General features: G+C 35.3%; 1 protein-coding gene across 1 annotated transcript in view; it reads left to right on the top strand.

The window, feature by feature from the left end:
* MTHFD2L (methylenetetrahydrofolate dehydrogenase (NADP+ dependent) 2 like) overlaps positions 1 to 16896 on the top strand; it is a 133349-nt gene that overhangs the window by 12632 nt on the left and 103821 nt on the right. Inside the window, exons 2-3 of the mRNA XM_028100504.1 lie at positions 4413 to 4597; positions 5397 to 5519. Of these exons, the coding sequence (XP_027956305.1) occupies positions 4413 to 4597; positions 5397 to 5519 (308 nt within the window). The remainder of the gene's footprint in view (positions 1 to 4412; positions 4598 to 5396; positions 5520 to 16896) is intronic.

Here is a 16896-nt window from a genome sequence, read left to right as displayed (position 1 = left end):
CACCTAACCCATCCATATAAAATGACAACTCTCTGGCGATGCCTGGGTGGCTCAGTCGGTTAAGCATCCAGCTCTTAGTTCCAGCTCAGGTCATGATCTCAGTCTTGAGATCGAGTCCTGCATCAGTTTGTGCTCAGCACAGAGTCTGCTTGAGCTTCTCTCTGTCTCCCTTTGCCTCTCCCCCTGCTCATACTCATGTGCACATTCTCTCTGAATGAACGAATGAATGAATGAATGAATGAATGAAATCCTTAAAATGACAACTCTGGCTTCCAGATATGCCCCTTCCCTCTATCACACATGATACGTTAAATATTTGCCTTTTAAAAGTTTGTCTTCTTTAAAAAAAAAAACTTATGTCTGTCTTCATCTAGAATATAATTCCCATAAAAGTGGGCAGTTTGTTTTGTATACTGTTACTTTTATTTCCTAGAATAGTGCCTGGTTGATAGGAGGTTTTCAGTATGTGTTAATTAAATTAATAAACAATGAGCTTGAAGTGAGGAGTTTTAACAGGGAACTGGCATGATTAAATTTGGAAAATCACTCTGGCTGCAGTGTGGAAAATGGATTGGCAGAGATTGACGAGCCAGGGAGAACTCTTAGGAGCTGTATGTTTCTATGCCAGAATACTTGCACTGTTATGGATATTTAATATTTTTCAACAATACACATGTTGAAAAATCTCATTTATTTATGCACTAGAGACTATGTGAGCTAGATAATGTGTGTGTTTACTGGTTCATCCAGCATATGGACTGATAGGGGCATCCACCCTTTGGGCCTCCACTAATTCCAGGCTGCTTCATTTCCCCTTATATTTTATCTCCCACAGAGCCAGGCTAGCTGAGGCTCTGCAGGGACTGAGTGAATTGATGGGCTGAGCCTGCTGCTACGAAAAATCCTCAAAGTTCCTATTTATATTTGGGTGTTTACCCATAAACGCCAACTAGGCCAGGCTGTAGCATCTCAGCTATAATTAGCAAGCTCACTTAGCACATCAGTGCTATAAAATAAGCCCTGTCACTCTCCCAGATCCCAACATACAGCATGCAGTCAAATTTAATCTGTATATAAATTGTCTGTCTATGGAAGCCAGGATTCTGTTTATGCCACTGCCAACTCTGACATTCTCAGGGTCCCACAGCTTTGTAATATCTAAGGCATAATTATCCTGGATTATGTTCAGTGATTGCCAGTTTCACAGTAGCCTATGAACAAATTATTGTGTGTGACAGATAATCAATTAACAAAACATGTCAGCGGCAGCATTTCTATGCATATGCTATAAAATGTAACATGGAGCTCAGGTGATTTTATAATTTAAAATACAAATGCATGTTTTTTATTATGAAAGTGAATTCTAGTATATTAGCAGGTAAACCTGCTTCTATAGTATTTTACCCTAACTGAATATTGTTGACATAATTTAATTTACGGAAAGTATTTATTTTTTGCCACCTCATAGAAATGAGTCCTGCTGGAATAAGTTGCCATATCTGCAGCCTGTAGTATTTTCTAATGTAAGAGGACCTTGTTCTCTTAGAATTAAAAGGTCACTTAAATGAATTAGTAAAATATGGGCACTGGAAATTCAGTTCCAAAAACATTTGTTATCTAATCTTGAAAGATAAAATTTAAACTCAGAAGTATTTTATCTTGATTTAGTCTGTAATTATAATTGTGTACTAATCATTAGAATGTACAAAGACACAAACTATAAAAGCTCACTCAAGAAATAATAGATAGCCAGAATAGCCCTCTATATTAAAGAAGTGAAATTTGTAGTTTTAAACCTTTCCACAGTGAAAGCTCCAGGACCAGACATTTAAGGAAGAAATAATACCAATTCTGCACAAAGTCTTCTGGAAATTTGAAGAGGATGGGTTATTTCCTAACTCATTCTATGGGGGCAGCATCACCTTGATACCAAAACCATACAAAGACATTACAAGAAAACTACAGACCAATACCTCTCATGCACAGAGATACAAAAAAATTTAACAAAATTTTAGATGAAGTCCCCAATATCTGGAAAGGATAGGCAATGAGGTTTATCCCAGAAATGCAAGATGGGTTTAACATTTGAAAATCAATCAATGTAATTCATCATATTAGCAGACTAAAACCAAAACCATGTGATCATATGATTATCTCTGTAGACACGTAGAAAAGCATTTGACAATATCCTGATATAAAGTCCCATCAAACTAGGGATAGAACTAATCATAGAACTAAATGTGTAACCTGAACCCATAAAACTTCTAGGAGGGAACATTAAAGAAAACCTTTGTGACCTTGAGTTAGGCAAAGATTTCTCATACACATCACCAAAGACATGCTCCATGAAAGGAAAACTGAATGAAGAACATCAAAATCGAAAACTGATCTCCCAAAGACACAATTAAGAGAATGAAGAGGCAAAGCACAGACTAGAGAAAATATTTCAAATCATATATTGATAAAGGACTTGAACCTAGGTTGTATGAAGAACTCTCAAAACCCAATAATAAGGAAACAACCTATAGAACAATAGGCAAAACATGAAATCACACAATTCGCAGAAGAATAGAGGCAGATGATAAATAAGCGCCTGAATAGATGCTTAACATTATTATTTATTATGGGAATGTAAATTAAAAGCACAGTGAGATACCACCACATAGCCAGTTGAATGTCTGAAATTTGAAAGACTGGCCATACCAAGTTATGGCAAGTATGTGGAACAACTGGAACGCTCATATACTGCCGGTAGAAATGTAAAATGGTGCAACCACAATGGAAAACAGATTGAGAGATTCTTAAAAATGTAAACATACCGATCATATGACCCAGCCATTCTGCTCCTAGGCATTTGCTTAAGAGAAAATGTACCTGGCTTGTACATGAGTGTTTATTACAGCTTTATTTGCCATGACTAAAAACTGGAAACAACCCAAATATCCATCAACAACTGAACAGATAAACAAATTTTGATATGTCCATGCAATTGAAAACTACTCAGCAATAAGAAGGAATGAACTGTCGATACATGCAGCAACATGAACGAATTTTAATCATGCTGAGTGAAAGTAGCTAGATAAAATGGAGTAGGTAGTGCATGATTCCATTTTTACAAAAGTCGTGGTAATACAAACTAATATATAGTGACAGAAAGCAGATCAGTGGTTGCCTGGGGATAGGGAAGGGGGTGTGGCAAGGACAGCAGAATGGTGAGATTACAAAGGAGCACCAGAATTCTTCTGAGGGTTTCATTTGCTTGATTGTGGCAATAGTTTCCCAAGTATATGCATATAATAAAACATCAAAAGGCACACTTTAAATATGTGCAGTATCTTTTATGTCATTTATACTTCAATAAAGCTATTAGAAAATTAGGACAGTGGAGTAAGATTGATACACTGATTTGCCATGATTTTCCTTGTCTTGAAAGCTGTGAAATTTTTGGTGAAAAGTAGATAAATTAGAAACAAAAGTTGAGTTTACTTACAGTTATAAAGTTGTACTGTCTCATCAGTTTATTTCCTCAGTTAATTGTTTACCTATGGCAATGATTATTTTTAAAATATACTTTTATGTTGAAATGAAGAAGTGGTTTTCGAACATGGTCATGCACAAGAATATCTGTGGGGATTTGTTAGACATGCAGATTTCCAGGCTGTTCTGAATCATGGGGGTAGGAAGCTACAAGTTCGGCAAGCTTCCCAGGCAATTTTGGCGTATGTAGCCATAGACCACATTTCAGAATCTTGGTAGAACAATGTTCATGTCAAAATTGTATGAAGTGGGATGGACACTATGGACCACCGGTGCCAGAATGAAATGGAATATTCTTGATATATACACGCATATACACCAACCTCTTAGAAAGGGCAGTTGACTTATTTGAAAGGGGTAGCAAATTTGCATTTTGTTTGTGTTGGTTGATATTCCCGATGCCTGCCCCCAGGTGCTAGAAAGAATTCAGGTGCTATAAGGTTTCCTTTTCTCCTTTTTCTCTTCTGCTTCTTCCCTCTCCTCCTTTTCCTTTCTTCATGATAGTCAATGACCTGCCTTTGGTGTGTGTATAATAATCATGTGCTACATACAAATACTGCTTTCACTAGTCCTTTCAATAGTGAAAGGACAGGGGCAGGAGGAAGAAAGAACCATCTTATACTTTATCGGGTACCTTAAAAAAATGAACACACAGTAAGAGCAACCTTAATTCACCACTTTTAACTTTGAGATCATGGAGAGCAAGAAAGCCTTTTCAATACATGCATTTCTTTGTGCCTTTCTAGGGACTGATTGATGGTCGCTCACTTGGACAATCATAGATGTGTAGCTCACACTTGGACCTCGTACCTTTACGTGACTGAATGTCCCTTATTGTCTTTTTAGTACTCTGCTTATTCTTTTGTTTTCCACAGACATGATGCCATTATTATCTCAGGAACTGAAATGGCCAGACAAATCCAGAAAGAAATACAGAGAGGTGTGGAATCATGGATTTCCCTTGGGAACAGAAGACCTCACCTCAGTATCATTTTAGTGGGCGATAACCCAGCAAGTCATACGTACGTCAGGAAGAAGATCAGAGCAGCCTCTGCTGTAGGTGGGGATGCGTTTTAGTTGTTCTTGTTACTAAATCATGTGTTCTGGTTTTACTTCAAAGTGTGGTCTTATCTGTGATAATTGTCAAATAAGTGCGATTTGAATAACATTTATTATTATTAGAAATTAGTTACCAAAGCTTATGTTCATTTCTTAATCTTTGTCTTCAGCTTTCTTACTGAATTAACTCAACGTGATTTCGGATCCTATGGTGACATGTCAGAGGAACACTGCACATTTAAAGGGCCCATTTTTAGGCACAGCATAGGGAATGTAGGCAACGGTGCTCTAATAGGGTTGTACTGTGACAGGTTGTAGCTACACCTGTGATGAGCACAGCAAACAGAATAGACTTGTCAAATCACCAGGTTGTACCCTGAAAAACTAATGTAATATTGTATGTCAACTGTATTTCAATTTTTTTAAAAAGGCCCATTTTTATTATATTTGCTCGAATCAGATAATAAACCTGGCCGGTTCACTCTGCTGAACTCGGCCTAATAGCAGCGGCAGTGGTATTGGTATCTTCATTCAACCCACTAATAGTAGCTTATCACAAATAAATGCAATGGGATACCGGCCCCAAAAAATGCACGTGAATCATGACAAAACATCTGTGCTATTCGAGAAATCCCTTTGATGTTGGTGATGGTGCTTTGAACATCATTTTTGTAGGAGGGCCTTTCCTTCCAGTGGGACAGGAGCAGAGGAAACCAATTGCACACCCTGTAAGACACCATGAATGAAAAAAACCACATCTTTGTTAGTCCAGTGACTTTCTGTATTTGTTTTTCTTCCAGGGATCTGTAGTGAGATCATTCTAAAACCTAAGGATGTTTCACAGGAAGAACTTTTGGACATAACTGATCAATTGAATATGGACCCAAGAGTCAGTGGTATATTAGTTCAGTTGCCACTGCCAGGTACAAAAGGTTCTTCTATATGTCTGCTTTGGCTTTAGGTTAAAGGGCATCTTTTGACATTGTTTCAAAACACCACAAGTAATTTAGAAAATATGTTCATGAAGGGACTGTTAGACTGGCATGTCATTGTTGACAAATCCCAAATGACTTATTGCTTACAATGACTGAAACTTGTGAAAGAAAAATTTAGGCAAAAATTACATGCAGTCCTCACTTTACACAGTAGTGCAAGACCATAAAAATGAGTGTGTAAGGCGAAACCTGATAAAGGGATCCTAAAAATCAATGGGAAAAATAACAGTTGTAATGTGACCTTTAAAATGTTCTCCTCAAACATTAAAAACTCTTACTGTGGTTCATAAATATATAGGGAAATGAAAAAAAAAAGTAAAACTTATATTTGTTCAGTATACTATAATTTAAAACATTAAAAACAATGAGGGGCGTCTGGGTGGCTCGGTCAATTGGGTGTCTGACTCTTGATTGTGGTTCAGGTCATGATTTCAGGTTTGTGAGATCCAGCCCCACGTCTGACTCCCCGCTGCGCATGGAGCCTGCTTAAGATTTTCTCTTTCCCTCTTACTCTGCCCCTCCCCACTCCCTCTCTAAAACAAACAAACAAACAAAAAAACTTAGAAACATTGAGAATTAAAGTTATTTCTTGCAAAAAACCTTGATCAGAGGAGTTTGAACAGTAACTTGCCTTCTTCTCATCATATAACTTACAATATGGCACAAGCATCTTTTCTGTGCCTTGGTGAATTGAATTATATATTCCTTTCTAAGTTTGGATCAGCTTCCATTTTGTCCTTTGTAATCATTTGCTGAGCAATCTTCTTGTGGTTTGTAGTTTTTTCAAAGTTGTGAAGTATCCCTGAGAGTTTCTTTAACGTGATGCTTTATGCGGGTGCCACTTACTCTGGGATGTTGTCATCCTTTTTGTCACAAGAACCTTCTTCATTTGTGTGAAACAGTTGGCCTTCACTAATCTTCTGTGGCTCACAGCCGCATTGCTCCAAAGCGCACAGCGTCAACATTCCAGGGTCACCTAGTTCTTGGACAAGCCGTTTCCATTCAATCAGAATCCTCCCATAGTGACCTAATCTTGTTTTCTGCGTTCATAGTTCTTACCTTCCCGCAGGCCCGGGCTTCTGCTGTCTTTGCTTTGTTGTCGCCGTTTTCAGACCTTCTGTTCACATCTTAATTTCACTTCCAGAGTCACCGCATTTTCTTTGCTGCCCTGTCACCTTTACAGGTTAATTCCCTTTGTCAATGATCTACTTTGGTGAAATGTCATGTGAGCTGATCACTGGGAGACAAGGAGGAAGGATGATTTGCCATTTATGTTTGAGCTGAATTAACGAGTGTGCAGTGACCAATCATCCACAGACTTGTAAAGAAATGACATGTTGCTCACTGATCCTGATGCTCATCTTTAATTACATAGTGATTTGTGGACCAGAGGGCTTGCAGCTCTTACATAATTACTCACAGTGAACTGACACCATAACTGACATTTGAACTGTGTTGTTGGACAGCTGGGGTTATTTAACTAAATGGTGGCTCTGAAATTCATGCCTATTTCAACTAAGTACAGTGAGGACTTCTGGCTGAGTATAGATGACAGTAGTTTTGAGTTCTGTAAATTTTGCAGAAAGCAAAAGCTGAATGGTGCTATTGCATGGGTTCTTTGTATGGTATTAATATGATACTTTATCCAGCAAAATAACTTAATGCCTTAGTATATAACTTTTGCACTGTCTAAATTGTACCAAAAATTCACATTTCTAATTCTCTTAGGCATTTATTAACATCCCAAATCTGTCCCCAGAAATTTGGCAGTGGGCTTAAACCCAGTTGTTTGGCTCATTTTTCTACTGTATTTGCCAAGCAATCTTCTTGTGGTTTGTAGTTTTTTAAATTTCTCCCACCTGTATTTGTACTGAATTTAAATAGTTGTAAAAAATGTCACAAATTTATAAATTTACAAATCTAAAACATTAGATTAAGTTTGTCTTAAAAATTAAGTTCCTATCTGTAGAAATTTTACCCTTTTAGGGCAACCTTTCTCATTTGGCGAATTTATTAGAAAATTGCCACTAGATGGCACTGTTGATCTGTCTGTACTAAAATTGCTTAGTTCTGTGTTCATTTTAGACAGTGAGACGCGTAGAGGCAAAGGGACTGTGGTAATAACAAATACCTGGATGCTCTAAGAAAAGACAAGTATCTATCTTGCTGAAAAGCCAGTAATATACGAAATAATACTGGCTAAAACTTATTACATTAAGGATTTATTATGTCTCAGGCACTTTACATTTATTACTTCATTAAGTCCTCACAATAATCCTTGGGGGTTGGAGCTATTTATGTATATTTTACTAATGAAGGATTTGAGGCACAAAGTGGTTAAGTAACTTCCCTTAAGGTCACTGGAGCTAGTAAGTAATTGAGCTGGGATGTGAATCCAGGAAGACTGGTTCCTCATGCCATTACTTTTAACTATTATGTTACCCCTCACCAGCACATCAGTGTTAGTTAGTGAGTAATGTATCATACTGTGTGGCAAGTATTCCTTTATATGGATGGTTTTATCTAATCCTCAAGGCAGTCTTATGAGTAGGGATTATCTTCTTTATTTTATATATGAGGAGACTCGTCTACATTATTTACCTACTTAATCTACCTTATACTGGGACATATGGTTTGTTGATTGATAGAAAAAGTCGGTTATCATAAAACAATGCATATTTACCTTAAATATTGTATTATAATGTAAATCATTTAAATATTCATTCATCAATCTTTTGATGGGGATCCACAGCTCTTTGGAACCTACTGATTAGAATTTTGAATCATCTTCTGGCATTAATAATACCTGTGATTCATTGCCTCTCATTTTCAGTTTGAGATGAAACTATCTCAGTGAAAATTCATATTGATTTTTAAAATATCTCCCAATCTGGGGCACCTGGGTATCTCAGTCAGTTAAGCGTCCAACTCTTGATTTTGACTCAGGTCATGATCTCAGGGTTGTGAGATTGAGCCCTGCTTCAGGCTCTGCACTCAGTGTGGAGTCTGCTTGGGATTCTCTCCCTCTCCATCTTCCCCTCTGCCTGTTTGTGCTCTCTAAATAAATAGATAGATAAATAGATAGAGAGATAGATAGATAAAATATTTTTTAAAAAATCTCCCAGTCTTCATGATTGTCTTGTCCGTATCTAAATCCTTACTAACTCGGGCACCTGAGTGGCTCAGTTGGTTGGGCGACTGCCTTCAGCTCAGGTCATGATCCTGGAGACCCGGAATCAAGTCCCGCATCTGGCTCCCTGCTCAGCGGGGAGTCTGCTTCTCCCTCTGACCCTCTTCCCTCTCGTGCTCTCTGTTTCTCATTCTCTCTCTCTCAAATAAATAAATAAAATCTTTAAAAAAAAAATAAATCCTTACTAACTCATTTTAGTTCTCAAGGTCTTTCCAAACATTCATTGTAGTTTTTATAGAAATGGCTTCTTCTTCTCACACTCCATTGTTATTATTATATTTTATTGTATTTTATTTATTATATAGTTTGTTTATACCATTTTTAATTAAATTACGTATTTACTGTGAAAGAACTAGCAAAAACAGTTTAAGAAATACACACAATTATCTCTTGAGTATCATGAAAGTCAACTGGTATGAGCAGGAGTAGTTTTTTTAACTGCTTTCTGGTTTCTTCAGCAAGCCCTGAGCATCAGCTTCCATGTTTTACAGAAGAAATGGAACTCCTTTAGTCATTTTGGTAGGTTGGCTTTGTGGAAGTAGGTTGAGATAGCCCCTCGCATCCAGGTCTTAATAAGATGGTTAGGACAAATCAGTGAAACAATGAGCAACTTGACAAATGAGATGATTCTAGTTGATCACACCTCCACTTGTCTATCATTCGGTTAAAAATTTGGATTCCAAATTATGTCATGATTAGAAATGGGAGATTATTTCTCACAGTTAGGGCAATATCTTGAGTAAAAGAAATTCTGACTTAGAATTATAATTCTGATGTTGCCGGACAAGTTTGCATAGGATTAATCAGAGTATACAGACAGCTTCCATGCATCTCATTTAGATAAAAACCAAGGAAATGAGATAGAATTCTGCCCTATTTGGTGGTAATGAGTCTGTCTCAGCCCAGACCCCCTTTTGTGTTCAGAAGCTGTGCAACTTTGGTCAGGATTGGAAGCATTCAGGATAGAATTGTGTGTCTGCAGTCATGCGGCCTAGCTGTTTTTCCTGAAGCTGATCCACAAACTACAGAGAAATAAAAACAACCACATGTGATGCTTCCCTACTCCTATCCTGACTGTATATCTGTCAGTATCAGTAAGTGGTCATTTTGTCAAGGCCAGAAAGATGTCTGCTATTTGTGTTCTATATATTTTTTCTCCTAATCAGGTATTATTTGCTTTTAGCTTTTATTGAGTTATATCTATTGAAGTGATATTATATTAAAAGTTATATCATTTGTAGAGTATGTATCAGTATGTAATGTGAAAAAAAGGGTGAAATAATGAGCTTTAAAAAGTGAGAGCCATTCTTTTCTAACTAAAACAAAGAAAGAGAAATTTTAATGTCTAGAAGCTTAAAGTACCCTGGAAATTTGCTGTAAATATTTGTTATAGTAGGGGATTTGGTACAGGAGAAGTTTGGTTTCAATGGATTTCGATTATATGAACTGTATGAAAGCATTCAGATGTAAGCCTATAAAACAGCAAGCACTAAATGATCTTTTAATGTGGTGTCTTACTATTGCTTTATGACAACTTCTATTACTGGTATCCGTAATTGCACATATTTACCATTTACTATTGCCAGGCACTGTTCTAATGTGCTTTCTATGTACTAAATCATTTAACACTCACAACAACTCTTGCCAGAAGGTGCTATTTTTTTCAATCTATGGTGTATAGTTAAGGATATTAAATGAGCTGAGAAACTTGTGTAAGGTCCGGGAGGTAGTGAGTAGCAGAGCAATGCTAGGAGAAGCAATGATACTGTCCTTTCAACCATAATCCCCGTCCTACAACAGAGACTGCAAGGCAGGTGCCAAGAGAGATGCTTGCTCATCTCCTCATGTTTTCTTGCTTTCTAAAGTCTACTTTTCATCTATTCTAAAACAAAATTATTAGGTAGAATGGGAAAACTTATTCCATCTTATCTATCTTTTTCTAAAATAGTTTTCCAAATGTTTCCCTTTAATTATCAAGGTTGAAGTCTTTGAATATTAACATCTTCCAATTTATGTAAGGGGATTAAATAGAGAAATTAGACTGAAATATAGGATTAAAGGATGAAATCTGGAGGGATTGAGTAAGAAGAGTTAGAGTTTACTGTGTAGATTTAACAAAGATAAGCTTTTCTAATAATTAGTAGGCATAAAAATGGGGATATTGACCTAAGTAATAAGTATATAGATATATGCATTGCCTAAAACTTAATTCTTCATTTGGAGAAAAAATTTCTTGGCCATAATTGCTTTTCCTAAGAAATTATGCAATTTATGTATACAGAATACTTATTGCTCTATTTTTAATGTTCTTAACAAGAATGGGAAATTTTCATCACCCTGGACTTCTTCATGTTTGTAGAGCCATTTATTCTGTTTATTTCTAACTGATTTCCAAATTTTGACCTGACCTTTGTTACAACATCTTCCCCTCTTTCTTTTTTTTTTTTAAGATTTTATTTATTTATTCATGAGAGACAGAGAGAGAGAGAGAGAGAGAGAGAGGCAGAGGGAGAAGCAGACTCCCAAGGATCAGGGAGCCTGATGCGGGACTTGATCCCAGGACCCTGGGATCATGACCTGAGCTGAAGGCATACGCTTAACCATCTGAGCCATCCAGGCGCCCTCTTCCCCTCTTTCTCTAGGAAGAAAGCCCAGTTCTGTGTTTGAGGCTTCATAAAATATTCCATGTGGAATATTTTATAGTAATATTTCCTCCACTAGACTAATAGTTCCACCAAAGTAGGGAGAATTGCAGGTAACATTTTATTCTGAAATCCACTCTGTATCATGGTAGACTTTTAGTAAATGTTACTGATGGAATGAATGAACTCTGTAGTTTCCCAGCGACTGCTTTTTTGGTTTGTTTTAATTCAAGTCTCATCCTTCTGCATGTATTCTAAGAGTGGTGTTTAAGTTCTGACACTGAGGATCTTCTATCTCTGTACTCCCTGAAAGCTTCCTACAACTATAGTATTTATTTATTTGCAGTATTTATAGTATTTATAGAAGACATGCCAGGATAATGCACATTTTATTATTTGAATGGGGCTTTAGCCTCTGACCTCTTAACTATATTATTCTTTCTCAAACATGCCAGATCTCACTTCTTTCTACCTTTCAGGTCTTAGCTTCAATGTCATGGCCTCAGAGACCTTCCCAGCCCACACTCTCTGAAATATTTTAATTCTGTTATTCTCGGTTTTAGTGCTTTTTCTGTGGCAGAAGAAGTTCTCCAGTATCCACATGCTCCCTCTCATGTCCCAGCTTCTCAGAGCAACGAGGTTGGGGCCATGTGACTACTCTCCACTGGATTGTAAGGGGAAGTGACTTTTTTTAAGCCATTTCTGGACTGAGAATGACTAAAAGCTATTGTGTTCCATTGCCACTACTCTTTTTGTTGCAGTCATCATGGAAGCAAGGTGTTATGAATGATTTCAAATTATAAGAAGGAGGGAAGTGGGATTCTTGTGGAGCTTTACATGAATAAGTATTAAGTATCCTTTCATAAGTGACTCACATTTCAGATTAAAACACATATGCACACACACACATGCACACATGCATTTGATGACAGCTATAAACCCACAGATCTAAGAAGCTCAACAAACTCCAAGCCGGTGCAATATGAAGAAAACTATAACAAAAAACATCATAATCAACTTGTTCAAAAACAGTGTGATAGAAAAATATTAAAAGTAGCAAGAGGGGGAATAATCACATTAACTTATAGAGGAACACAAAGAAGGAATAGAACAGATTTCTTGTTAGAAACAATGTAAGCTAGAAGACAAGGGAATAGCTTGATCTTTAAAATATTGAAAGAAAAAAACCGCTGTCAATCGTGAATTCTATACTCAGTGAAACTTTTTTTCTGAGTATATCTTTTTATTTTATTTTATTTTATTATGTTATGTTAATCACCATACATTACATCATTAGTTTTTGATGTACTGTTCCATGATTCATTGTTCGCATATAACGCCCAGTGTTCCATTCAGTACATGCCCTCTTTAATACCCATCACCAGGCTAACCCATCTCCCCACCCCCCTCCCTCTACAACCCTTAGGTTGTTTCTCAGAGTCCATAATCTCTCATGTCTTTTAAAACAAAGGCAAGATAAAGTATTTTTTTCAGAAATTTAGGGAGGGGAGAATCCAGACAGAACTGAAAACAATCACCAGCAGACCCATACTGCAAAAAAATGTTAAAGGAAGTCCTTCAGACAGAAGGAAGTGATACCAGATGAAAATATGTATCTATCCAAAGGAATGAAGAGCACTGGAAATGGTAGCTACTCGAGTAAATACATATGGTATTTTTCTTATCATTCAAATCATCTTAGAATAGAATTGATGTTTAACCAAAAACAAAATCCATGTAATGTGTGGTTTGTAACATAAATAAAAGTAAAATGTATAACAATAGCATAAAAGTTGGGAGAGAGGAAATGGTAGGGTATTAATGTTAGATTCTTATACTGTATGGGAAGTGATATATCACTTGAGGGTAGACTGAGACAAATTAAAGGTATATATAATAGAACCACAAGTGACCACTAAAAAAAAAAAAAAAAACCACAAAATCAAGAGTTATAGCTGGTAAACCAATTAAGGAGATAAAATGAAATCACTAAAAATACTCAATTATTCTAAAGGAAGGAAGAAAAAGGGGGAAAAGACAACAGTGAAAACACATATAAAAATGATAAGTTTAATTGCATAAAATGTAATGTTGTAAATAACCAAATAAAATGTCAGAGGTTGTCAGATTGGCTAAAAACAAGAGCTAACTGTATGCTACATATGAAAAACACACTTCAAGTATAAAGGCACAGAAAGGTTATTAGCAAGGATGGGAAAGGTATACCATGCTAACACTAATTAAAAGAAAGTTGGAATGGTTATGTTAGTATCAGGCAAAGTGTATTTCAGAGCAATGAATATTATCAGGAATAAAAAAGGTCATTCCATAGTAATAAAGGGATCCATTTATCAAAAAGAAATAACAATCTTAATCACTTATATACCTAAGAAGAAAGCTGCAATAAAAACTAATAGAATTGCAAGAAAAATAGACAAATCCAAAATTATAATCATAGATATCAGTATGTGTCTCTCAATAATTGAGAAAATAGAAAATCAATAAGGATATAGATTTGACTTAATTGACATTTGTAGAACACTATCCCAGCAAACAACAACAGAGTACACATTTTTTTTCAGATTTACACAGAACATTTACCAAGAAATAATGTATTCAAATAACACACTTCTAAATAACCCATGCATTGAATAAAAAAATAAAAGGGAAGTTAGAAATTATTTTTAACTTTTTATGAAGACACAGCATATCGAAATTTATGGTATGCTGCTAAAGCAGTATGTGGGGGAAATAAATAGTACCTATAAATTTAATAATACCTACCTTAGAAAAGAAGAAAGATCCCAAATCAACCTCAGCTTCTGAGAAAAAAAGAGCAAGTTAAAGACAAAGGAAAGACAAGAAAGAAAATAATAAAGATCAAAGCAGAAATTAATAAAATAGAAAACAGAAAAAATGAAGAAAATGAATGAAACAAAAGCTAGATTGATCAAGGAAAAAAAAGATACAAATTACCACTATCAGGAATGAGAGAGGTGACATCACTACAGATTCTAAGGCAATTAAAAGTATAAAACGGAATATTTTGAACAACTTTATGCCAAGTAATTTGACAACTTTGATGAAATGAACAACTTTCTTGAAAGACACACACTGCCAAGGTGCATTCAAGAAGTAGGTAACGTGATTAATTCTATTAGAAAGTTGACTTTGTAGTTAAAATTCATTCCACAAAGAAAGCTCCATGTTCAGATGGCTTCACTGGTGAATTCTACCGAATATTTAAGGAAAAAGTAATGCTAAAAAGGAAGGAATACTCCTGAACTCATTACATGAGGCTACCATTACCCTGATATCAAAAACCAGGCAAACACATTATTAAAAAGAAAAGCCATAGACAGTATCCTTTATGAACATAAATGTAAAAGATATTAACAAAATCTAACAATGTATAAAAGGGATCATTCATCATGACCAAAAGGGTTTTATTCCAGGAATGCAACTTTGCTTTAAAATTAGAAAATCAAACATGTAGTTAATCACATTAACAAAATAAATGTGAAAAATCATATGATCATCTCAATAGGTACAGATAAAATATTTGATAAGATCTATCACTGATTTCTGATAAAAGGCTGTCATATAACTAATAATAAAAGGGAACATCCTCAAGCTGATTAAGGGGCATGTATGGAAAACTTACAGCTAACATAGTTGATTATGAAAGACTGAATGTTTTCCTCCTGTAATCAGGAAGAAGTCAAGGATGTCCACTTCTACCATGTCTATTTAACATTGTATTGGAAATTCTAAGCAGCACATTAAGGCAAGAAGAAGAAAAAAAGCAGATAATATGACTGTCTATGTGTAAAATCCAATGGAATCTAGGGAAAAAAAAGACTACTAATACCTAATAAGTGATTTTAACAAGGTTGGAAGATATGAGATTAATATGCTATTTTGTATATTAGCATCAAACATCAGGTATTGAAATGAAAAAAAATTAATATCAAAAAAATAAAATCATTAGGCATAAATTTGATAAAAGATGAGAAAAACCTGTACATTGAAAACTGCAGAACATTCCTAAGAGAAATTAAATAAAACCTAAATAAATGGTTTTTATAATATATATTATATATATTGATTTTATGTACATAATATATACACATATGTATATATAATATATACACACATATATAACTTATATACAGTTTTGTATACAATATAATATTGATTTTATAATAATACACTATGTTCATGGATTGGAAGACTAAATATTGTTAAAATGTCAGTTATTTTTACATTGATTTGTAGATTCAAGGCAACCTCAATCAAAATCCCATCATACTTTTTTGTAGGAGTAGACAAACTGATTGTCAAATTCATATGGAAATATAAAATACTTAGAATAGCTGAAACAGCTTTGAAGATGAGTAACATGGTTAGAAGATTAACACTACTCAATTTGAAAATTAATCAAAAATCTCAAAATCAAAAGGTACAAACTTCCAGTTATAAAATAAGTAAGTCATGGGGATATAATGTGCATCCTGTCCTAAAATTAATAATACTATATTGTATATTTGAAAGTTACTAAGACTTTAAAAATTCTCATCGTAACAAAAAAAATGGGACTGTATCATGATGGATGTTAACTAGATTTGTTGTGATCATTTTGCAATATATGCAAATAGGAAATCATGTTGTACACCTGAAACTAATATAATGTTAGAGGTTAATTATACCTTAATAAAAACAAATTTTATTTTATATATATTTTTTAAGATTTTTTATTTATGTAGTTGAGAGAGAGAGAATGAGAGATAGCACGAGAGGGAAGAGGGTCAGAGGGAGAAGCAGACTCCCTGCTGAGCAGGGAGCCCGAATGTGGGACTCGATCCCGGGACTCCAGGATCATGACCTGAGCTGAAGGCAGTCGCCTAACCAACTGAGCCGCCCAGGCGCCCTAGAAACAAATTTTAAAATAGACGATAAATCTCTAGTAATCAAGGCAGTATAGTATTGAAATCACCAGATCAATAGAAAAAATTAAAAGTCCAAAAATAGATTTATATCCATATCAAGATCTGATTTTTGACAGGGGTGGGAAGACAAATTAGTACAGAAAGAATGTGTTTTTCAACAACTGGTGCTGGAAAATTGGACTACTTATGGATATGAAACAACTTGATAAATTAGACTTTATCAAAATGTAAAACTTGTCTTCTTCAAAAGATACTGTTAAAAGAATGAAAAGATAAGACATAGTCCAAAAGAAAATATTTGCAAAGCATATATCTGACAATGTATGAATATACAGGATATATAAAGAACTCTCAAAAATCACTGTCAAGAAAACAAAACAACCCAATTAAACAAAGCCCAACTTCTAGCCAGAATAATATAAGTTCTTTTGTCTTTACGAGAAAAAGCTGAACAAACTGAAAACCAATCCGTTTCTTGACCCATCAGAGAACTGAGGTTGTAGGGCAAACCACCATCCCCGAAT

Source organism: Eumetopias jubatus, unplaced genomic scaffold, assembly GCF_037043125.1.
Source record: "Eumetopias jubatus isolate StellerSeaLion01/CBP00866 unplaced genomic scaffold, mEumJub1_p1.0 scaffold_2, whole genome shotgun sequence".
NCBI lineage: Eukaryota > Metazoa > Chordata > Mammalia > Carnivora > Otariidae > Eumetopias > Eumetopias jubatus.
The sequence above is the reverse complement of the archived record's forward strand: the minus strand, read 5'-3'. Positions and strand labels throughout refer to the sequence as shown.